At 42.0% G+C, this 23308-nt stretch overlaps 2 protein-coding genes across 2 annotated transcripts in view; one reads left to right on the forward strand and one right to left on the reverse strand.

Annotated features, from left to right (window-relative positions):
- The window catches only part of cramp1 (cramped chromatin regulator homolog 1), a 45233-nt gene extending 39825 nt beyond the window's left edge, over positions 1 to 5408 (reverse strand). The window contains exons 1-3 of the mRNA XM_038979895.1: positions 5107 to 5408; positions 4364 to 4734; positions 1388 to 1593 (exon numbers count right to left, since the gene is read on the reverse strand). Coding sequence (XP_038835823.1) covers positions 1388 to 1593; positions 4364 to 4734; positions 5107 to 5156 — 627 coding nt within the window. The 5' untranslated portion in view covers positions 5157 to 5408. The remainder of the gene's footprint in view (positions 1 to 1387; positions 1594 to 4363; positions 4735 to 5106) is intronic.
- A 2584-nt stretch (positions 5409 to 7992) lies between these two features.
- jpt2 (Jupiter microtubule associated homolog 2) lies at positions 7993 to 18357 on the forward strand. Its single transcript, XM_038979908.1, has 5 exons — positions 7993 to 8149; positions 12554 to 12702; positions 15416 to 15561; positions 15682 to 15730; positions 15968 to 18357. Exons 1-5 carry the CDS (start codon positions 8094 to 8096, stop codon positions 16210 to 16212), a joined length of 645 nt encoding a protein of 214 aa, XP_038835836.1. The 5' UTR covers positions 7993 to 8093; the 3' UTR covers positions 16213 to 18357.
- The last annotated feature ends 4951 nt before the right edge of the window (positions 18358 to 23308 follow it).

Below are 23308 nucleotides of genomic sequence, written 5' to 3' on the forward strand. Positions count from 1 at the left end.
TATTTAGATGCTAGTATTTACTTGTGACGCTATGCTAGGCTATGCTAGTCAGCTTTTTTACTGATGGGGGTGCTCCCGGATCCGGGATTGGGAGGAATTAGAGGTTAAGTACTGCAATGCATCCCCTCCTCATGGACTGTGCCAGATTTGCCAGTTCCTGCTGTGAGATGTTACCCCACTCTTCCACCAAGGCGGCTGCAAGTTCCCAGACATTTCTGGGGGTGGTGGCCCTAGCCCTCACCCTCCGATCCAACAGGTCCCAAACGTGCTCAATGGGATTGAGATCCGGGCTCTTAGCTGGTTATGGCAGAACACTGACATTCCTGTCTTGCAGGAAATCACGCACAGAACGAGCAGTATGGCATTGTCATGCTGGAGGGTCATGTCAGGATGAGCCTGCAGGAAGGGTACCACATGAGGGAGGAGGATGTCTTCCCTGTAACGCACAGCGTTGAGATTGCCTGCAATGACAACAAGCTCAGTCCCATGACGCTGTGACACACTGCCCCAGGCCATGACAGACCCTCCAACTCGATCCCGCTCCAGAGTACAGGCCTCGGTGTAACGCTCATTCCTTCGACGATAAACACGAATTCGACCATCACCATTGGTGAGACAAAATCGCAACTCGTCAGTGAAGAGCAGTTTTTGCCAGTCCTGTCTGGTCTTTGGGTTTGTGCCCACAATGGGTTTGTGCCCATAGGCGACGTTGTTGCCGGTGATGTCTGGTGAGGACCTGCCTTACAACAGGCCTACAAGCCCTCAGTCCAGCCTCTCTCAGCCTATTGCGGACAGTCTGAGCACTGATGGAGGGATTGTGCGTTCCTGGTGTAACGCGGGCAGTTGTTGTTGCCATCCTGTACCTGTCCCGCAGGTGTGATGTTCAGATCCTGTGCAGGTGTTGTTACACGTGGTCTGCTACTGCAAGGACGATCAGCTGTCCATCCTGTCTCCCTGTAGCGCTCTCTTAAGCGTCTCACAGTACGGACATTGCAATTTATAGCCCTGGCCACATCTGCAGTCCTCATGGCTCCTTGCAGCATGCCCGAGGCACGTTCACGCAGGGACCCTTGGCATCTTTCTTTTGGTGTTTTTCCAGAGTCTGTAGAAAGGCCTCTTTAGTGTCCTAAGTTTTAATAACTGTGACCTTAAATGCCTACCGTCTAAGCTGTTAGTGTCTTAACGACCGTTCTACAGATGCATGTTCAGTAATTGTTTATGGTTCAATGAACAAGCTAGGGAAATGGTGTTTAAACCCTTTACAATGAAGATCTGTGAAGTTACTTGGATTTTTACGAATTATCTATGTAAAACAGGGTCCTGAAAAGGGGACATTTCTTTTTTTGCCGAGGTTATTTATATTTTGTACTACTCAAAGTTGACTTACGTCGTAAAGTCCTTCGAAGAAGCTGTTCTTGTCCTCTGCACTCCAGGACTCCCACTGTCTCCGGGGTCTCTTTTGGCTGCCCACAGGCTCCTCCTTGACCCCGGGCCCTTGGCCTCTAGGGGCCGCCTTACCCGAGGGCCCCATAGAGCCTGACGTGGAGCCGGACTGACCAGCCGACACTTGATGAGAGGGACCATTCTCTGACCCTGTGTGAAAAAGGGAAAGAAGGTGAGGAAAAGTACAATTAACAAAAATACAAATGCAACCAATCACATGCGCCGAATACAACAGATGTAGACCTTACCGTGAAATGCTGACTTACAAGCCCTTAACAAACAATGCAGTTAAGAAAAATAAGAGCTAAGAAAATATTTAGTAAATATAGTAAAAAAAATAAGAACATGCAGTTCCTATATGGAAATCAGTCAATTTAAATAAATTCCTTAGGCCCTAAATCGATGGATTTCACATGACTGGGAATACAGATGTGTGTCTGTTAGTCACAAATACCTTTAAAAAAGGTAGGGGGATGGATAAGAAAACCAGTCAGTATCTGGTGTGACCACTATTTCCTCATGCAGTGTGACATCTCCTTCGCATAGAGTTGATCAGGCTGTTGATTGTGGCCTGTGGAATGTTGTCCCATGTCTGGTGGGTGACATGTCTGGTGAGTATGTAGTCCATTTTCAGCTTCCAGGAATTGTGTACAGATCCTTGCGTCATGGGGTCTTGCATTATCAAGCTGAAACATTAGGTGATGTCAGCGTATGAAAGGCACAACAGGCCTCAAGATCTCATCACGGTATCTCTGTATTGAAATTGCCATCAATAAAATGCAATTGTGTTCGTTGTCTGTAGCTTACGCCTGCCCATATCACAACCCCACCATGGGGCACTCTGTTCACAGCGTTGACATCAGCAAACCGCTCACCCACATGATGCCATCCACACTGTCTGCCATCTGCCAGGTAGTTGAAACAGGGAATTATCCATGAAGAGCACACTTCTCCAGCGTGCCAGTGGCCATCGAATGGGAGCATTTGCCCACTGAAGTCAGTTACGACGCCGAACTTAGGTCATGTCTAGACCCTGGTGAGAACAACGAGCATGCAAGACAAGCTTCCCTGAGATGGTTTGTGACAGTTTATGCATGCTCAGTCGCCTCCTGTACTCTCTGGTCACTCATGACTGCATGGCCAGGCAGGACTCCAACACCCTCATCAAGTTTGCCGATGACACAACAGTGGTAGGCCTGATCACCGACAACGATGAGACAGCCTATAGGGAGGTCAGAGACCTGGCCGTGTGGTGCAAGGACAACAACCTCTCCCTCAACGTGATCAAGACAATGGAGATGATTGTGGACTACAGGAAGAGGACCGAGCACACCCCCATTCTCATCGACAGGGCTGTAGTGAAACAGGTTGAGCGCTTCAAGTTCCTTGGTGTCCACATCAACAAACTATCATGGTCCAAAACACACAAGACAGTCATGAAGAGGGCACGACAAAGCCTACTACCCTCAGGAGACTGAAAAGATTTGGCATGGGTCCTCAGATCCTCAAAAGGTTCTACAGCTGCACCATCGAGAGCATCCTGACTGGTTGCATCACCGCCTGGTATGGCAACTGCTCGGCCTCCGACCGCAAGGCACTACAGAGGGTAGTGCGTACGGCCCAGTACATCACTGGGGCCAAGCATCCTGCAATCTAGGACCTCTATACCAGGCAGTGCACCGTGTCAGAGGAAGGCCCTAAAAATTGCCAAAGACTCCAGCCACCCTAGTCATAGATTGTTCGCTCTACTACCGCACGGCAAGCAGTACCAGAGTGCCAAGTATAAGTCCTAAAGGCTTCTTAACAGCTTCTACCCCCAAACCACAAGACTACTGAACAGCTAATCAAAGGGCTACCCAGACCCCTCTTTTACGCTGCTACTCCTCTGTTTATTATCTATGCATAGTTACTAACACTACCAACATGTACATGTTACCTCAATTACCTGGTTCCCCAGCACATTGACTCTGTACCGGTACCCCGTGTATATAGCCTCACTTGTTATTTTATTGCTGCTGTTTAATTATTTGTGACTTTATTCTTTTAATTAACACTTATTTAAAAAATTGTAATAATACATCTTAAAAACTCTTACAGCATTGTTGGTTAAGGGCTAGTAGGTAAGCATTTCACTCTAAGGTCTACACCTGTTGTATTCGGCGCATGTGACAAATAAAATTTGATAGAGACCAATAGCTTAAAAAAAAAAAAAGTTAGAATGCCCGTTTTAGCACAAACAGTCAGAGTGAGGCCAGTGTGTCACATACATCATCGTCCTACAAAAACACACTACAGAGACCCTCCCCTCCTGTGGCTGAAGTGCTGGCAAAGTGAAGCAGCAGGAAAATAAGTCTGTTCCATTTGCCAGGCCTGCAACGAGGAGTGGAGCGAAGTTCCACAAAAACAACACTCAAGGCTGGCTTGGAGCAACACTAGCCTTCACCTCACAATGTGCAGGTCAGGAGGGACACAGACACAACCCAATCCTCAACAGAGTGAGCACTGCTTCTAAAAATAATATGTTGAGTCATAATTAGTACTGAGTTGAGTACTATTCATTCCAATCCCGCAAAATGAGGATTTAATAAAATATTAATTAAAATGCTGACAACTCATAAAGAGTTATCCTATATCAGCTCCCTCCCAATAATATGGGACGGCCTTGCAACTTGAATGCAGTTAATGGTGGTTTCCAGGCTCCTGCCTAGAAACAATTAAAGTCTCCGTTTTGTATAGATATTGCGTTTATGCTTGCACTATCCTGCATTCAAAACTGACCATATTCAACCATCATCAATGGATTAGCAAAAGTAGCTAAGTCCACTACCAACGGGGAGTAGAGGGATGGGGTACTCCTGTAACACAGACAAACAGGTGACCCCCCCCCCCCCCCCCAAGCACAAACACTTTCACAGCATACCTTTCGATTTTGCCCCGCTATGACCATTGATAGTTGGGGCGATGGAATCCTTCCGGATTCGTTTGCTCGGGGGTCGAACGCTGGATCTCAAAAAATGATGCTGGTCGTGACTCGGTGGGGTGGGTGTTGTCGAGGACGGGGGCTGTTGGCTCAAGCAAGGTCCAGATGGGTTCGATACGGAGGTGGTAATAACCGGTGCTGAACTGGAGCAGCCCGTAGTTGAAGGATTAAGAATTTCCACTTCGTCTCTCTTTGTACTACGCTCCTCGCTCCCCTGATCTCCGCTCTCCTCCTCGTCACAACCTTCAAGCTTTCTGCCCGAATTATTCGGGCCATCGACACCGATGCCGTCTCTCAGCCCAACTGTCATCCTGGCAAAACACAATCAACACACATGTTTGAAATGTAAAAGACATCACAACGTAAATCAACTTAAAAAAGACGACGTTCTCTTTCTCTCAACATGGCCGCCGCTGTTTGTTTCAAATCCCCTCTCACCGTCCCATCGAAACACGAAAATTGGGTCTGTCTTTTCATTAACATTTTGAAAGCCAAAATATGAATATACATTGCTCGTGTGTTTTTGTTAGTTATCTTAAACTTCTAACAGTTTACATGGTTTTATTTTTATCCGAAATTCAAATACGAGCGCCCCTGAGTTTAGCGCCCGCTGAAACGACAACGTAAAACCTTTCGATACATTCGACCTCTATTTAAAGTGCTTCTTTATCAGACAAGGTTACCCATTTTCATGCTCTTCGACAGCAGATGATGTCTTCTTTCTTTTCACCATCGACCCGACGGTTTTGGTATGCAACAGTATATAAAATTGGGCATATTCAAAGCACGAACAGGGTCTCGCCGCGACTGTCTTCACCTCGCTCAAGCTTCGACTGAATTGAACTCTCTGCGCAGCTCAACTGTTCACTATCTGAGTACCACAATATTACTCAATAATTTATTGCCTTAAACAAAGTGAATATTATCGGTATAGGCTGAAATATTTGACCAAAAATGTAACTATATAACATACTTTAAACGATCAAAGCAATCTGAATAATAAGCTAGCTGGTTTTAGTTTTTACTACAGCCACAAAAGAGCAGAGAACGCTCGCAGTCTCAACTTTGCTTATCACTACGTCATCATCACCAGAATTGTTTTCATCATTAAGATGTTCGACGACATTGTTAACTGCATCAAAAAGTTGTTTATGATATTAACTCAGTTTCAGAAAGCAACAACGGATACCTTATACATCATATTAAATAAAAGTACACTTGATGGAGAAACTAACCACAAGCATTCGAATCAATAGAATATTACGAGTGTTCAACTACAAGAATGTCATACCATACACATATAGATCAAACACTGTATTTAACGTCTCAATAATTTGCAAGTAACATATTACTTCTAAGATAATGACATGCACGGATACAGGTGTTTCATCCTTTTTATGATTCACCCATCTCCAAATATTTTGAGGGCAGAAACATTACTACTGTGCCTACAACTTTAAAACTGGCACGTCTCACACATACAATAATAATCACCCTTAATTATTTGAAATACATTCACATTAAGGGAAACAAGACAAACAATGTCGTATTACTGTGTCAGATGTGTTCTCTAATCATGATTGTCCAACCTAATGTGAGCAAACTCTTATCAAACTAAAAGTATAGCAGTAGCTAATTGATGTTTGATTGCTTTATTCTGTGGTTGCTATCCTCACCTCCTCAGATGATAAAAGCTGATTCTGTCTACTGGTTTATCTTTCCTCTTGTAACCCGTGTCATTTCCATAGGTACATTTTAGGAGGAGCGGGTTACACACTCCAAAAAGCAGCTGCACGGGTGCTAGCTACTAGCTAACGTAAGATAGCAAAGTCTTTTGGCCACGTTTGCTAGCGATGTGCGGCCAAAACCCAGTCAACTAACGTTACTTGCTAGCAAACAAATAGTCTCAAGCACAAATTCACACGACATTATGCACATTATTGAATTCAGTTGTAGTGAGATATAGAATTTAAGCAATTCATAAATTACCTTTTCTTGACTTTAGTGTTCACGTCTTCATGAGAAAACGTTGCAAGCTAAACTAACTCCGATTGACAGTCCCTCTCTTGCACAAGCACGCCCACTCAACTCAAAAACAAACCTCCTGATTGGTCAGTTGAGGGAGAAAGACATATGATTGACATCCAAGAGCTCAAATTGTTGATGAGAAGGATGATGCAAATGAACCAATTGGATATCACAATCTACATACGTTGTTGAGTGAGCAGGGAGTTATTTTACATTCGCCCGGGTTAAACCAGGCCAAAACATGTGACGTCATCGGGCGAAAGCAGGGAGTGCCCTTCTCAAATCGAACAGTAATCTGCGCCACTCGGTCATTTTGACAAGGTGCATCGTCAAGAAATCCTAAAATAAACGTTTGAATTTTCTCGCTAGTTTTCATTGGGAAGGCAGATTAAACGTTTTTATCAAAAGCAATCACTTTCGCATTGGAACACCCCAAATCCATGGTTGCCATGGAGCCGTGAGGTCGCCAAGGCAGAAAGCTCTAAATATTGTACATATTTTAATCGTTGTAGGTGTTTTTTGACGGAATCTTTTTAAATCAACTTTTATTTTGCTAGCTATGTTTTGGTTGATTGATCCACAACAGTGCAAGACTGTCAAGTCAGTTATTTTACCAACTGTCCTGGCTTCTGACTTGTTTCCCCCCCTGCTCAACGGTTCATTTGGGCCTCAGTCAGAAGAGATGTGGACCCAGTGGGTGAGGATGGTGCGCATGGAGAATGGATTGGACACAGTATGTGACCTGTTGGACTTCCACCTGCCTCTGCTCTGTGGATGGCCGTGGAAGATCTTCCAGACAAAAGTGTCAATGGGCTCACTGAAATGTTTTGTTTTGTTGTTTTAAGAGCTACTTTGAGATTATTGCTGTAATTCAAAGCGCTATACAAATTACTACACGTGCTTAATTGAGCCGACTTCGCTGTCGCCGGACAGAGCCCGGAACCTGCCAGCCCAAGCCCGGGAGGCAGCCTGGTTCCAAATCGAATGCAATCAACGTTTTACCAGTCAGTGCATAACACGCCTACACGGGCACCCGGGTCAGATTAATCGAACCCCTTCATCTGCAAGTTTATGTATAGAAATGGGCCGTATACATATAATCTAGTCTAGATAGATAGATAGATGTATGTTCCCCGCCTAGAACCAACATAACATGATTTGATTTGACATGCGCCACCAATTTACTATCAAGTCAAGGGGCTTTATTGGCATGGGAAACATATGTTTACATTGCCAAAGCAAGTGAAAGACATAAAATAAACAAACGTTAAATGAACACTACATACCTGGAACCGTTTCAACTTTTAATGTTGGTTCGTTTTCCAGTTATGGAAATGCCGCTCAAAGTCCGGGCCATTCCAGGCGAGTAAAACCGCGTGCACCCAATTTGACAGACAGGCGAAAAGCCAAATCACAATGGAAAGAGGGCGTTATATCCTTAGTAATTTAACCAATCAAATTAGTCATACCTTTCGACTGATAATATTTTTGACCATTGAGGCTCTTCCCATTGCTGGCTCGTCCTATCGAGTGGGAGGGGGCTTTGCCCGGTTTCTGAAAGGCAACACGCACTCAACAAAACTTTTTTTTAAATCGAGCTAGCTACGACATCAATCTCCCCCACACGAAGACAGCTATCACAATGACTTCGACGAACATGTTTTCAGGACTCGATAATGGCGCAAAGCCAAGTTCAAGGTAACATGGAATTGCACCCACAGGTTTTATTTGCAGCAGGCAAAATTCAAGCAACTAGCTAATGTTAGCTATTATGTTTTTGAAAAGTACCGTATGTTCATTGGCCGCGAGCCCGCAAGCAATGTAGCTTGCTAGATGACACTGATGATAGTAACGTTAACTAGTTATAAGACAAGTTAGTGATACAATATTCCGTTTTGTCAGTACTTAACTTTTAGTTTGGTACAGGTACTTAGCTTCTATGGGCTTTGGTCCCGACGCAGCAGGGCGGGGTTTTTTGGGGGCTGCGGAAATGGAAGCTCGTGGAATCTTTTTTTTTTGTTGCAGCGTAGCCAGCTAATTTATATGACGCTCATTGTTCTCTGTTGCTTGCATTTTCAAAATGGGCACAGTCACCCACAACCCGTTTACAACAACCTATTTCTCAACAGTAAGGGTAATTGGGTATATTTCACTTTTTTTTTTGCTCTTTCAACTATGGTTGTCTAGCCCCACTGCGAACTTTTCAAGAACAGCCAGCTAACTGGCTAAATATGTGTTCTGTGACTGTGTTGAGTGGTATGATCAGCTACACAGCTAAATGTGACTTTTAAACAGTAACGTTACTTAAGTCAGTAGTCCTATGTAGCCTGCAGTCATACTGTGGTACAATTAGTAATAACTAGATTATTTGGTATTTAGCCACAGCTAATGTGGCCACAGACACCGTTAGTGGCCTGTCTTAACCCTCCTGTTGTGATCCGGTCGAATTGGACCGATTTACAAGTTTTCTCTCTGAAAAATGTAGTTAATTTAATCTGAGTGACAAAGTTCCATGACTTTGTCCACACAGCGCATCTGAACACACGAAATACATTTTGATGATTATCATTACATTTTGGGTGTTTTAATTTAACTTTTGTACACCTGTGGTGTTCCTGGTCAAAAATGAATGGGTGAGACTACAATTCGTGTATAAAATTGAGTAGAGGCACATGCCCATTCATCAGATGGACACACTTCCTCTCCCAGACTCCCACATTCATGCGTGTTTGAGCACACACACACACCTCACTCCCCTTCTTGGCTTTCATGGCAACCCCCACGGGAACCTTTACCCAATAGAATCTTTCCCCCACGGGAACCACACCTGTTGGTTTTCTCACAAACAATCGGAACAATGTTTCAATATTATAACTTTTCTCGCAGCTCTGATATATAAAGCTTTTTTGAGGCCTTGCTCACAATTCAATCTGTGGCAGCACAATGACCAAACAATATACTGTATTTGAGGCTCTTGATCATATCTTTGATCATGACACTGTTGAGGAGGAGAGAGTGGTTGTTAAACTTTGACACAAAGTAGTCTGTGATAAATAGCACAATATGTTTCATCTGAGTATTTGTTATAGTCAAAATTCTCCATACATTATGCTTCTTTTAACTCAAAAACAAGTCATATGAGCTCAGGTCAATGAGGCCTAAAGGCCATACATAGCAAATAGAAGTTCAAAACTTGTAATGTTCACAATAACTTAAGTTGATAAAGATTTAACACAACATTAGGTGATAATGTGTGTATTTTTATGGCTTTATGATCAGCTATAATGGGGCGGTCATTTTGGACCGGGGACACCGAATTATTTAACATGAAACTAACACAACAGGAAGGTTAAATAAGAAGTTGTGCATGCAGCATATTCGATTCCTATATTTTGCTATATGCACCTTTTCGTTATGGTACCTTCTCTATTATTTAAAAAAAAATATTATTTATTGAATATTCGAAACATACAATGTACTTGCAGTGAAGCCGCTCAATAACTACATCATACCAGTCATCCAACAGATTCCCATTCAGAGCGACACACAGACGCATCCAGGGTCAATGCCCTGCTCAAGGGCATGTTGACCGATCTACCACCAGGCCAAAGAACGTGAACCCGAACTCTCCAAGATCCCCCCCACAGTTCCCCAATAGCTGTCCCTCAACCATTTGAGACCCCTCCCACGGTCCACCCCCAGAAAGAAAATAATAAATAAAATACAATTAATTCCATTCCCCACCCCCCAAGAACCCCCCCCAACGCACCAACAACCAAGAGAATGAACTAAAGAGAAAAAAAGGAAAAGACAGAAGAAAACAGGACATTAAGGACAACTAAAATCATAACAGCAATGCCAACTTTATATGTTTGTGTGCATGTCTGGCGCTATTACATGTATGTGTGTTCTTGTATGTGTTTTATTTGAATGAGTGTGTGTGTGTATATGCATGTGTACAAACACCTGCACGGCATCAGCCTCAGGCAAACCGGCATTAGTTCTAAAAACACTGCCGCTTAGTGTCATTCAAATGTACTTTATATTGTTTTTTTTTTGTACTTTTATCTTTGACCATTCTATCTCTCACACAGCAACTCCACTCCCTCTTGTCTCCAATTCCACATACCAACCCTCAGCTTCCCTCAGCCCATCCCATCTATCTCTGCTGGCCACCCACTTTGGGTTTCTACGCAACACATATCTTTGAACTATGCTGTGATGTTTAACGTACAATCTATCTAATCGAATAGAATCCACAGATTGCGAGTTTAAGATAAATACTTTTACTAAGAGTATTAGTAATTGACTGACCCGGTCTCTCCAGATCTCCTAACAGTACTATTTCTAGGGTAAATTTTAGATCAATGCTATGCGTTTTCAGCCATTCCTGAACCTGAGACAAGAAACAGGCTACCCGAGGGCAATACCAAAATAAATGTTTTATTGATTCTGTATCCTCACAACAAAATCTGCAGAGCTTTGTTGATTTTATGCCCCAATATTCAACATTTTGTTGGTGGCAAGAATTCTATATAATAATTTTAGCTGAAAAGCACGAAGTCTTGAATCTTGCGTTGTTTTATATATCAACTCATACACCCTGTACCATGGAATCAGTACATCAACAATCTCTTCCCAACTATTTTGCGATCTGTATGGCACAGTTGTCAACATCCTGGTCCTCAAATGAAACTGGAATACTTTCCTATTTATGCTATTTTTATTCCTCTGCCAGTTTTGATCCTTTATATTGGGCAGACAGACCAGTTCCCTACCTCCTCCCGCTGCCACCCGCCTCCTCCATTTTTGGGGCAATGCTGTAATCAATTGATTGTACTCTTGGATTGAGCAGACCTTTCCATACAATTCTGTTAACTCCATGAAGGACAACTCTACCATTCCAATTTACAATATCATTTAAGAACAAAATACCCTTTTCAAACACCTTTCCCATAAATACAGGTATTTTATCAACCAGCACATTTGAGTTCAGCCATAATATTTGTAATATTTGTTCTATCTTTTCAGGGGGGTGAAATTGAAACTGTAGCCAGCTCTGCAATGCTTGTTTGAAAAAGAGAGATACTTTGAAAAAGTATTATTTTCAATTAATTGAAAATGAGACATGGCAATCTGCACAAAGGCAAAAAGGCCTTTTTTTTTAAACAATGGATGAGCTTTTCTTAGTAATCTACTTGATAACCATTTAGGGTTCAAATAAAACTTTTGAATGAGTGAAGCTTTTAGAGAGCGGTTTAGTGCTTTTATATGTAATAATCTCAACCCACCCAATTCATATTCATTATATAGATAGGCACGTTTTATTTTGTCTGGTTTAGTGTCCCAGATAAAGCAAAATATTTTTTGCTCATATTTTTTGATTTGAAAAACGAATCATCAGTAGTAGGCAGCGCCATAAGTGAGTAAACTGAGATATGACTAAGGAGAGATAATCAGGGCAATTTTTCCATAAGTAGACAGGTATTTACCTCCTTCATGGTTGCAGGATCTTGTCTATTTTTACAAGTTTTCTACTGAAATACATTGTGGAGAGCTTATTTATATATTTTGTGATATGAATACTGAGTATGTCTACTTCACCATCAGCCCATTTTATAGGTAAATGAACACAAACTTGCAGTCCCAGCCGTAAAGGCTAACCGTATCGTGGAATCCTTAGCAACAAAACTTTAGTTCGGAATAAACCATTTTAATGATTTTTTAAAAATGTAAACAGTACAATGTCCTGTTGTGCGCTCTGATGTATGGTGACGTGTCTGGATCTGAAACGTCTCTATTAATTTCATTAACCCCAGGCACTGACTTCCTTTGTGTATGATGAATGCTGACTGTGGAGTTTGGCCTACAGGCTATATAGTTTACATCAGTGGTTCCCAACCAGGGGTACAAGGAAGCACTGGTGTATTTGTCCTATCCACAGGGGTTTCTTGCGAAGACTCATGAGACCATAGGCCTACTGATAAAGCACATGAGTGGGTACAGCGGGCAGAGCAAAATCCATTTGGTGGTACAGTAACCAAAACAGGTTGGGAACACTATTCTACGTGAACCAACATGATTCTGATGTTTTCTTTTCAGAGTCCTGCGTCCCCCGGGAGGTGGCTCCAGCGACCTGTTCGGTGGCTATGAGGAAGAAGCAGCTGCGTCGAGACGGCCCCACAAGATGGCCTCCAACCTTTTCGCCCCGCCAGAGCCCCAGGGTGTCATCAGACGAACCAACCCCCCAGGTGAGAAATAGAAGGCCCCTTACTGTGTATACAAATACCCTTTTCACACTACTGGGCTCAATTGATCCAAGCTGCTTTTCACGGGCCTGGTTATGCTTCCAAACAATGGGTGGCAGTCTGTTCTTTTAGTCCTTAATACAAAATAAAGTTTACGCAGCCACCATAGATGCTGGAACCATGATAGAAAGGACTATGTGAAAGGAAAATATCAGAGCCAGGAAAGTACAGTTCATGTCAGCACAATAGAGTGGAAAGGGAAGATTATTCCTACAAGTTGAGAGGGCCCCTGACTGGGCTCCCTGGTCCTGGAGCTGTCAGAGCCTTTTCAGGTCTATGTGGTGTGAAAACTGCCACTAAGGTGCTATGTTAGCCTTTTTTAGGTTCAGAAAAGGAGACATTGATGAGTGTGAACTTACTCACAATCTCTTCCCCAAAACCTGTTAGGATTGCATTGACGTGTGTATTGAAAAGGGCAACAGGTCAATTCTTATCTGGTCCCTTCAGTGTCACAAGACTCAACCAGCCAAATCAAATTTTATTTGTCACATACACGTGTGCCAGATGTTATTGCGGGAGTAGCGAAATGCTTGTGTTTCTAGCTCCAACACTGCAGTAATATCTATCCATTCACAACGATGCACACAAACTAAAAGTAAAAGAATAGAATTAAGGAATATATAAATATTAGGATGAGTAGTGGCATAGACCAAAATACAGAAGAATAGAATACAGTATATACATATGAGATGAATAAAGCAGAAATATGTAAATATCATTAAAGTGACTAGTTTTCCATCATTAAAGTGGCCAGTGATTTCAAGTCTATGTATATGGGGCAGCAGCCTCTAATTTGCAGGGATACGTAACCGGGTGGAAGCCGCCTAGTGATGGTTATTTAAGTCTGATGGCCTTGAAATGGAAGCTGTTTTTCAGTCTCTCGGTCCCAGCTTTGATGCACCTGTACTGACCTCGCCTTCTGGATGATAGCGGGGTGAACAGGCAGTGGCTTTGGTGGTTGTTGTCCTTGATGTTCTTTTTGGCCTTCCTGTGACATCGGGTGGTGTAGGTGTCCTGGAGGGCAGGTAGTTTGCCCCCGGTGATGTGTTGGGCAGACCGCTCCACCCTCTGGAGAGCCCTGTGGTTGTGGGCGGTGCAGTTGCCATACCAGGCTGTGATACAGCCCCACATAATGCTCTCAATTGTGCATCTGGAAAAATTTGAGTGTTTTAGGTGCCAAGCCAAATTTCTTCAGCCTCCTGGGGTTGAAGAGGCGCTGTTGCGTCTTTTTCACCACACTGTCTGTGTGGGTGGACCATTTCAGATTGTCAGTGATGTGTATGCCGAGGAACTACTCTAGCCTAGTATCGATCAGTGTTAGGCCCATTGTCATTCCATGCAGTGAAATAACAGCCCAGCCTATTCGGTGTTGAGTCCAGTGTAGGATTACACCCTGGCCAGTGTTTACGTTAGCCGGTAAATGCTGTCTTTTGCCTAAAAATAAATAAGTGAAAAGCCAATAAATTAAATGGTTGCCGGCCAAATTGTCAGATTTTTTATATTTTTTATCCATTGCAAAAAAATATTGATTATCCTCGTTTCTAGTGTTCACACCGAGGGGATTCTTTCTCCAAAACAGAGTATAGATGGCCTCAAGATCACACCTTCTTGAGGACAAAGTAACGAGGCTGATGCTCATCGCAAGCTGCTCCAAGGAGTTGGACAGTTTTGACTTCCCAACAGCAGCGGCTAACTTTGAGCAGGCCAAGGTCCGCTGCAAATGCAAGTAAATTAGATAGATTTTTTTTTTTCAGGCCCGGTCTTAGCAGTTCTGCTGCCGCTCTAGGCAAGATCTACATATGCTGTCGTATAGTATAAAGATTTGGAATGGATTGATAAACTAGAGTAATGATGTGTATCATGCACAGTTTGTGCATTTAAATTTAGCTTATTCAGTAGCACTTGGAAGCGAAACATCGTTACAGGCTAATTTCTATTCTGTTAAGATGAATTACAATAATCTAAATGTGATTTTGAGTACAGTTGGTGGACGCCCTAATGCGGTACACACTGGATGCATATGGATGTCCGGTAAATTAAAATATCTCCTGCAAAAATGTTCCTGGCGGAAACCGTGACCGAGATTTTCATTAGTTAAACGAAGTTTGGGCCACATGTAATCTAATGACATCACATGACTGGATCAATATGTCTATATTGAGGCCAAGGTTCAGAGATGGTTAAAGTAAAATGTTATCATGAGTTTCTATTGTTTCTCTGCACATCGAGCTGGTTGGCTTTCAGCCCTTCTGCCTCTGTGGTAGAATGGTCTAGAAATAATTGACTGCACACACCCATATTTTCAAATGTTACTGTGAAATGTATTGCCTCATGTCAGTCCAGGCTGTGCAACAAGCTCTTCACAATAACCATAGCTGTAGCATAGTGAGGGTAGGACTGAGCTTTGTGTGTGAATGTGGAGGTTTGTGGCCTGGTTCAATTTGGTTGGAGGGGGTATAGTCGTCATGTTGCAAGTAATGGTTCAGATAAGAGGTTTGAGTATTGAAAATGTGAAGAGATTTGACTTGTCTGTCTTTTCCTCAATGCCTTCAATAATGTTCACTTTTTAATGTAAGGGCGTAGACCGAGCCATTTCACCAGGTCAAATTCCTGATGAATGTAAAAAATAATATTTGACTCGCTGTCCTTAATGCAGGAGGTAAAAGCAGTGGGATATTTGGTTCTCCAGATGCCCCAGCTGAGCAACGGCGACCCGTACCCTCAGGCGGCAACACCAGCAACATATTCGGGGGGTTAGAGCGCGCCCCTCCCTCGGTCAAAGCCCATTCCAACAAGCCAAAGGTAATCCAGACCACCCTTTGTCCACCCCTTGTCTCTCCCATTCCAAATTACTAATGGTTATGGATTGCTAATTTACATGATGTGTAGGCTATATTGACATGTTATCCCTATTATTCCCAGGACAACATTTCTGTGGGTGAAAGTCCCATGCCCATACCCGAGCCCCCAGGTGAGTTTGACACTGATAATGGGTTATTGCTAACACTTTACAGCCCGCTGTCAACCAGGCAGTTGCTAGAAATTACTTGTTGACCGAGCTAATAGTAATGACCTAATAATTGCATAGTAATTAATTACACATCGGTTTCTTTAAGATGCATTGACACCAAGTCTAATGTACCAGGTAAATCTCGCTCGGTTTCTCATCTTTTTCTCTCTCTTATTCCTCTTTCCCTTTTGCTCTCAGCTCCTCTGCCAAAGGAGAGCCTGGCCAAGGAGGTGAAGGAAGAGAACGTTGCCTCCCCTCCCCCCACACCCACCAAAGTAGCAGTGGAGCCTGCATCTGCTCCCTCGGCCAAGAAGCCAGAGCCAGAGGCCTCCCTTAGTGAGCTCTCACTGAAGGACCACGAGCCCCACCTCGGCCCCCGCCCCCGCTCCCACAACAAGGTCCTTAACCCCCCAGGAGGGAAGTCTAGTGTGGTCTTCTACTGAACCAGCTCCTCCATCCCATCTCTATTCATGTATGCATCCCAAAAGGCACTCTATTCCCTATATAAATAAGTAACCCTTGTCCGAGCCAGAACGGATCTCTTGTTTCCGTAGCGTGAGGCTGCTTAATGTACAAGTACATCCCCTGGACAGGACGCTAGTTTATGGGCCCTGGTCAAAATTTGTGGACTGTATAGGAACAGGGTGCCATTTGGGGCACAACCTATGCCCACTATTATTCTCTGTTCTGTTAATTTTCCCTATTCACTCTGTCCTTCCCTCACTGTTAATTTTATTTTCTGTGGCTATCAAGCTGGAAGAAAATTCTCAACAATCATTTTTACAGGCTAAATTCCTGTCCAATCATTCAAAATGGTTACATTTCCGTTTCATTGCAAGGGTTCTATTTCTTGCTGTAAGTGTTTTTTTTATTACATGGTTTTGAATGTTGTGTTGATTACAAAGGCAGGGTGAGTTCATTTAGTCAGTTATACCAAAAACAATCACTGGCATCAAGGTTCCAGATGGAAATTCTAAATTCCATTTAGAATTCAGTGTATGACTCAGCAGTGTATTTGTGTTGGCATTGAGACCTCTGTTTGTTGCCCATGCACACGGTTGTCATAGTAAGCCCTTAAGTGATCACAATCACTCTTTACTGTCACTTTGTTGACAATAACACGTATCCCCTTTATCATGTTCATTCTGTCCTCCATTTCATCCCACTCCTTTTCTCTCGCTCCTCTAATAATCAAACCTATCTTGAGTCTCTGTCTGGAGCCAGAAGCAAACTTGTTCAGGGAGAAAAAAGCAAAAAATCGACTAACTAGTCAGTGCAAAGCGCTACAGGCAGTACCCATTATGTATTGCCCACCCCCAAAAGTTCTTGTTCTTCGGAATAAATTCCATTATGATTTTATATATCGCCCATGCAAATGGCCGAATGTATTGTATGTTGTGGTTGTTTCCTGCTCTGTTACCATTGCTTGCTGTTATCAGAGGATGGTGTCCACTCGGAGGCCTGTATGTTTTAAATTAAAACGGCTGCTGTACACATGTGAACTTTGGAATAGTACATGACCGGGCAAAATACGGGTGGGGACTTGAAAACCCTAAGTCACCCCTAGCCACCCACACACCGTACCACGTTCCAGGCTGCCTACGTAGCAGTTGCGCACCAAATCTTACAACACATGGATAAGCGATTTAATGTCAGTAACCAGTATGACTAGTTTCTCGTCAACGTATACACCTTTTAATTAGGACTTTGGTTCAGCATATATTAAGAGGGTGTTTGCTTCTGGCATAGCCCGGATAACAGATTCAACTGATTTTCATGCGAATAATTCCAAATCTGCATAAAAACAATATTTGGTTTTTCCCACGATGTTTCTATCAAATTGACTTGTGGATAAAAGATTGTGTGATGTCATACTGCACATAAACATTTATTTTGCTATTAAATTCCCATGTACTGAATAAAAAATAAGTTAAATGGGACCTACTTTACTCGCATAAAGGTTGGATGGAAACCTGGTTAATAACTGCATCAACCGACTGTAGATGGCGCGGTATTAAATCGATCATTGGTTTGTGTAGTGGGGCCGGTTTGCAGGCAGTCTGGAACGCAAAAGGTCTCCTGGTGCCACCTTAACCCCTGAGTGTTGGAGTGCCTGGCAGGCAAAGTTCACAGCAGAGGAAAAGCAAAAAGAACCTGTGTATTGCAATAAAACTTATTTTCTGACTGATGTCTTGTCTATTTTGCTGTTTTCAGGGCTTAGGTATTGGCTGTGTCAATATATTGATTAAATCATGGAATCGTGAATCATCACAATTTGCAATTTCAGCATAGTGTTAGTGCACACTAGCAAAGGTTTTGCAGCGAAAAACTAGTTATTGGATAAGTTCAGATAGTCCCTCCCCATGTTTCTTACTGGTGTTTAGTGAATACAACCCAGACGAATACGTTGGGATGGTTCATCTGTTAGCTTTTTGAAATAGGATATTGGCCGCACCCCTTATATTGTAGGCGTTGTCAATACTCTGAATGCAAGAAATGTCATGATTTGAAATTCCATTCACTTATTCTTTACAGTTATGTTCAATCAACCTTTAACAACTATAAAATTAAAGTGCTTTATCAATTTACATGTGATCATTTTTATTGCTGTGTTTATGGCTGCTGTATGCTAATTTCCCCCTTTGGTGGTTGCTAAAGTCTAATTTACCCTTGTGTGTAGTGTCAGGGCATGCTTTAATATTCTAAACAAACTAGGCCTTTATCACTAATATAATCACATGTATTTTTGCACCACACTTAGTGATGCCTTTTGTGTGGTTCTGCTCATGGCCATTGACTCCTGTTGGAGTAAGATGGTTCCTCTCACATGACACAAATGTCTCATGGAGCTACGCCAGCCACCCTCGTGAATAGAGGTAATCTAATACATCTGCCTGGCCTTAGGAATTTGGGCTGCTTTTAGATCAATTGAGAGAGTTTACATCTTATTTCCGTTTACTGTCAGTACCATTGTACATGTTTGGCATTATGGCATGACAAGGTGTTGCATGATGGCACAAACAGACAGGTATCCAGGCTAGCCACAAGGAGGTTATTTCCAACTTGGGCCACCAGAGGGTGCTGCTTTCCTTAACTACACTGCTTTAATAAAACCAGTACTTAACGAATGTGGCTGCACAAGTGGAAGAGGAAGGTGAGGACCGTCCTCAGTGAATTTAATAAAAATAGTGAAATTACACAGTTACAGTTAGCCTTTTTTTTAAATAAAACTATAATAAATATATTCACATGGCACCCAATGATTAAAACACACTTTTGCAATGGTCTACAATAGTACTCTGCAGGGTAGCTCCATGGTGTAGCTGGAGGACAGCTATCTTCTGTCTGCTGGGTACGTTGACTTCAGTACAAAACCTAGGACGCTCTTGGTTCTCACCCTCTTCCAAAGAAGGTTGGAGGACGTCCTCCAACCGATCAGAGCTCTTGCAGTATGAAATGACATGTTGTGGACCCAATCTTAATATATTAGAATGAATCTAATACTGAAAGCATAATCTACAGCTAGCTAGCACTGCAGTGCATAACATGTGAGTTGTTGACTCAGAGAAAGACGAGAGTTGAACGGTGTAATTTCTTCCAAAATTAAGGAGAAGTGGGACAGGGAGAGCTAGCTATATATATATATATATATATATATATATATATATATATATATAAATACTTTCACTTAGCTAGCTAGTTTAGCATACTCAAACACCTGGCTATGGCAATCAATACTGGAACTCCAAGTCAAGGTAAGCTTTTGGTTCTATTAGTTTATTACCACCGGGGTCCGCAGGTGTAATTGCTAAACAGCTTGATGATTTGTAGCGGCTTTACTAACACGTTAGTTCTAGTAGCTATGTTGACTATGAGGGGACAATGATGTTGGTTGTGTGTAGCAGTCATGATATTAACCTCTCAAGGGTACGTGAGACGGTAGTGTCCCACCTCTTCAACAGCCAGGGAAACTGCAGGGCGCCAAATTCAAAACAACAGAAATCCCATAATTTAAAATTCCTCAAACATACATGTATTTTACACCATTTTAAAGATACACTTGTTGTAAATCCAGCCACAGTGTCTGATTTCAAAAAGGCTTTACGGCGAAAGCAAACCAAACGATTGTTAGGTGAGTGCCTATTCACAGAATAATACAGCCATTTTTCCAGCCAATGAGAGGATTCACAAAAAGCAGAAATAGAGAGAATTAATCACTAACCTTTGATCTTCATCAGATGACACTCATAGGACCTCATGTAACACAATACATGTATGTTTTGTTCGGTAAAGTTCATATTTCATATCCAAAAATCTGAGTTTACATTGGCGCCTTACGTTGAAGTTCCAAAACATCCTTTGATTTTGCAGAGAGCCACATCAATTTACAGGAATACTCATAATAAACATTGCTAAAAGATACAACTGTTATGCATGGAATTTTAGATGCACTTCTCCTTAATGCAACCGCTGTGTCAGATTTCAAAAAAGCTTTACGGAAAAAGCAAACCATGCAATAATCTGAGTCGGCGCTCAGAGACCAATCAAGACACAAATATATCTGCCAAATTATGCAGTCAACAGAAACCAGAAATAACATTATAAACATTCACTTACCTTTGATGATCTTTATCAGAATGCACTCCCAGGAATCCCAGTTCCACAATAAATGTTTGTTTTGTTCGATAATGCCCATTTATGTCCAAATTCCTCCTTGTTGTTCTAGCGTTCAGTACACTTTCCAAACTCACGACGCGCGGGCAAGTCCAGCGGAAAGTACGGATGAAAAGTTAGTTATATTACAGTCCGTAGAAACATGACAAACGAAGTATTGAATCAATCTTTAGGATGTTTTTAACATAATTCTTCAATAATGTTCCAACCGGAGTATTCCATTGTCTTCAGAAGTGCGATGGAACAGAGCTCGCTCTCACGTGAACGCGCATGGTCAGCGCATGTTCAGGTCATGATAGACCTTACTCATTCCCCTCTCCTTCGGCCCCACTTCACAGTAGAAGCATCAGACAAGGTTCTAAAGACTGTTGACATCTAGTGGAAGCCTTAGGAAGTGCAACATTACCAATATCCCACTGTATCTTCAATAGGAGCTGAGTTGAAAGTCGACCAACCTCAGATTTCCCACTTCCTGGTTGGATTTTTTTCTCAGGTTTTTGCCTGCCTTAAGAGTTCTGTTATACTCACAGACATCATTCAAACAGTTTTAGAAACTTCAGAGTGTTTTCTATCCAAATCTACTAATATGCATATTCTAGCTTTTATGGCTTTGTAGCAGGCCGTTTACTCTGGGCATGCTTTTCATCCGGACGTGAAAATACTGCCCCCTACCCCAAAGAAGTTAAAGTTTAGCTTGGAAAGGTTTTTTCGCCTGGTCACAGACAGTCGCATGGTTGAGGTCACTGATAAGGGTGGAAAGCTGTGGATTGGTGCGCAATGGGGGCCGAGGTCAGGTCACATGAAGGGAGAAGGAGCAGTTTATTACCCACATCACTTAACTTCCTGCCTATCAACAAAGATGTAATGTTTAGAGAAAAGGAGTACTCTACCTAAAAGGGGGTATAAGTACTTGTGCTGGTGGGAATATGTCTTTGTCTTATGCAGCTCTGTGACCCAGTTGGTGAATAAACTTGGTTTGAGCTTTACTATTCGTCTGAGTTTTTACTCCGTTTATTTAGAACCTAACAAATGTTTCTTGAATGGAAGCAAACAGAACGAAACGGGGATAAACATACCTGAATTTGTCAAATAGAAACTCTCCTTTGCAACTATTGAACTAATGATTACACCCTGGCTCAGCTAGATGCAGGCAAGAGTGTGCAAGGCGGTATTGAATGTGTCACTGTCTGTCACCTTGATTACTCACAATTCTCTCGACCTGTGCACCTACGTTATAAACTTTCATTCATAGGCTAGGTTGGAGCAATCTCATGAAGGGTACAGGGAAAATGTTAGTATTATGTAGTAGCCTAAGCCTACCCCCCCCCCCCTTCCCCACTGGGCTGCACCCTCACTATTTCATAAATTATAATAATCATCAATCACTTAAATGTATTTATAAAGCCCTTTTTACATCAGCAAACAGTGCTTTTACAGTAACCCTGCGTAGACCCCAAAGAGCAATGGGAAGCGCAGTGGGCGGGAAAAGGGGAGGAACCTACACCGTAAACCCCAATTGTAATGCCATTACTCAACTTTTTTTCACCTGCAACGTGCATTCATAATGACGCCAGAGTTAGGAACAGTGTGAGGAGACTACCTAAGCCATTTACACTGGAACAACAATTTCAGTTACAGGTGCATAAAATATAATGATTGGATTAATTTAGAAAAATGTATGTTATTTGTTTTATGTAGCATAAGATTAATCGATCACTGACTTTTACTCAACTAGTATTTTTACTGGGTGACTTTTAAGTGAGGAATTTTGTATCAAAGCACACTTTCTCATTCAAATCAAGTCTCCAAAGCGGTAGATCTGTTCTGTGTGCTATTTCTATGCTTCCCGTTAAGTTTAGTGTTTGCTTCATTTACTTTTGGTTCTTTTATATTTTGGGTTATGGAAAATATATTTCACTGCAGTTTAGATGGTACAATGATTCTGTACACTATATGTGCTTTAACATAAACTGAAATTAGGCGAACTATTCGAATTTTTGCAACCAGGAAATGGCAGAGTGATTTCTGCATAGTGCTGATCGGTCTTTCTATAAACTAGGGTACCAGTGCGCATTTCTTGCAGTGGACATCTGTTTGGAGCTGTTAAAGTCATTTAATAGCATTTTTTCCTTCATGTGAATACATTAGGATATAAAGGGGGAACATAAATACATTCAATATAATGCATTAGTTGAATCAAAACCTATGTTTTAAACCCTTTCTCTTGCTTGGAGTCTATACAAAATTGGCAAAAATCATGACATTTCTTTCCTTACATTTATGATACTGCTGTTTGTCGTTAGAATTTTACAATTGAATTACTCATTGAACTTGATCCTGTAATATTCCTGGATATTGCTGTCTGACTTTTGTATGGAGATCTCGGAAGTGCACTGTAACATAACATTTCGTATCTTCCTATGTTATGGTGTGAACAGTTTTCATGGGCACACATGTCCAAAATAATGTATGGATTGCAAAATCGCATGTTTCTAACAGAAAGAGTAACTTTGACACGATTAATCACAAAAATCGATTCTGTCATTAAAGGGGTTCTTCAGTAATTATGCATAATAGTTGTTTGATGCGCATTTGATGCCTAGCTGTTTAGTTGCATGGGGAAATGTATTGAGCAACATCAGCTGATTCAGGAAAGGATTTTCTGAATGATAGTCAAGTGATAGAGTTGGTGTGATACTGCACGCAATTGAACAACGGCCAAAGTGCGGGAATTAATGTTCATCTGGACAAAACATTTGTGTCTGTTACTGTAGTCAAGATAATTAGCCTATGTCATGGACAACATTGTCAAGATTCCTGAGGTAACATTACGGTCCGTTTTTAAGTTTTGATCCTTTATTTTCC

This window comes from Salvelinus namaycush, chromosome 3 (genome assembly GCF_016432855.1).
Source record: "Salvelinus namaycush isolate Seneca chromosome 3, SaNama_1.0, whole genome shotgun sequence".
In the NCBI taxonomy this organism is placed as follows: Eukaryota; Metazoa; Chordata; class Actinopteri; order Salmoniformes; family Salmonidae; genus Salvelinus; species Salvelinus namaycush.

What these genes read in the sequence shown, in the direction of transcription:
- jpt2 (XM_038979908.1), top strand. Translation starts at nt 8,094, where the DNA reads ATGACTTCGACGAACATGTTTTCAGGACTCGATAATGGCGCAAAGCCA. An exon ending in CAGACGAACCAACCCCCCAG is followed by an intron (nt 12,703 to 15,415) that starts GTGAGAAATAGA and finishes TCCTTAATGCAG; the next exon opens with GAGGTAAAAGCAGTGGGATA. An exon ending in GCCCATACCCGAGCCCCCAG is followed by an intron (nt 15,731 to 15,967) that starts GTGAGTTTGACA and finishes TTTTGCTCTCAG; the next exon opens with CTCCTCTGCCAAAGGAGAGC.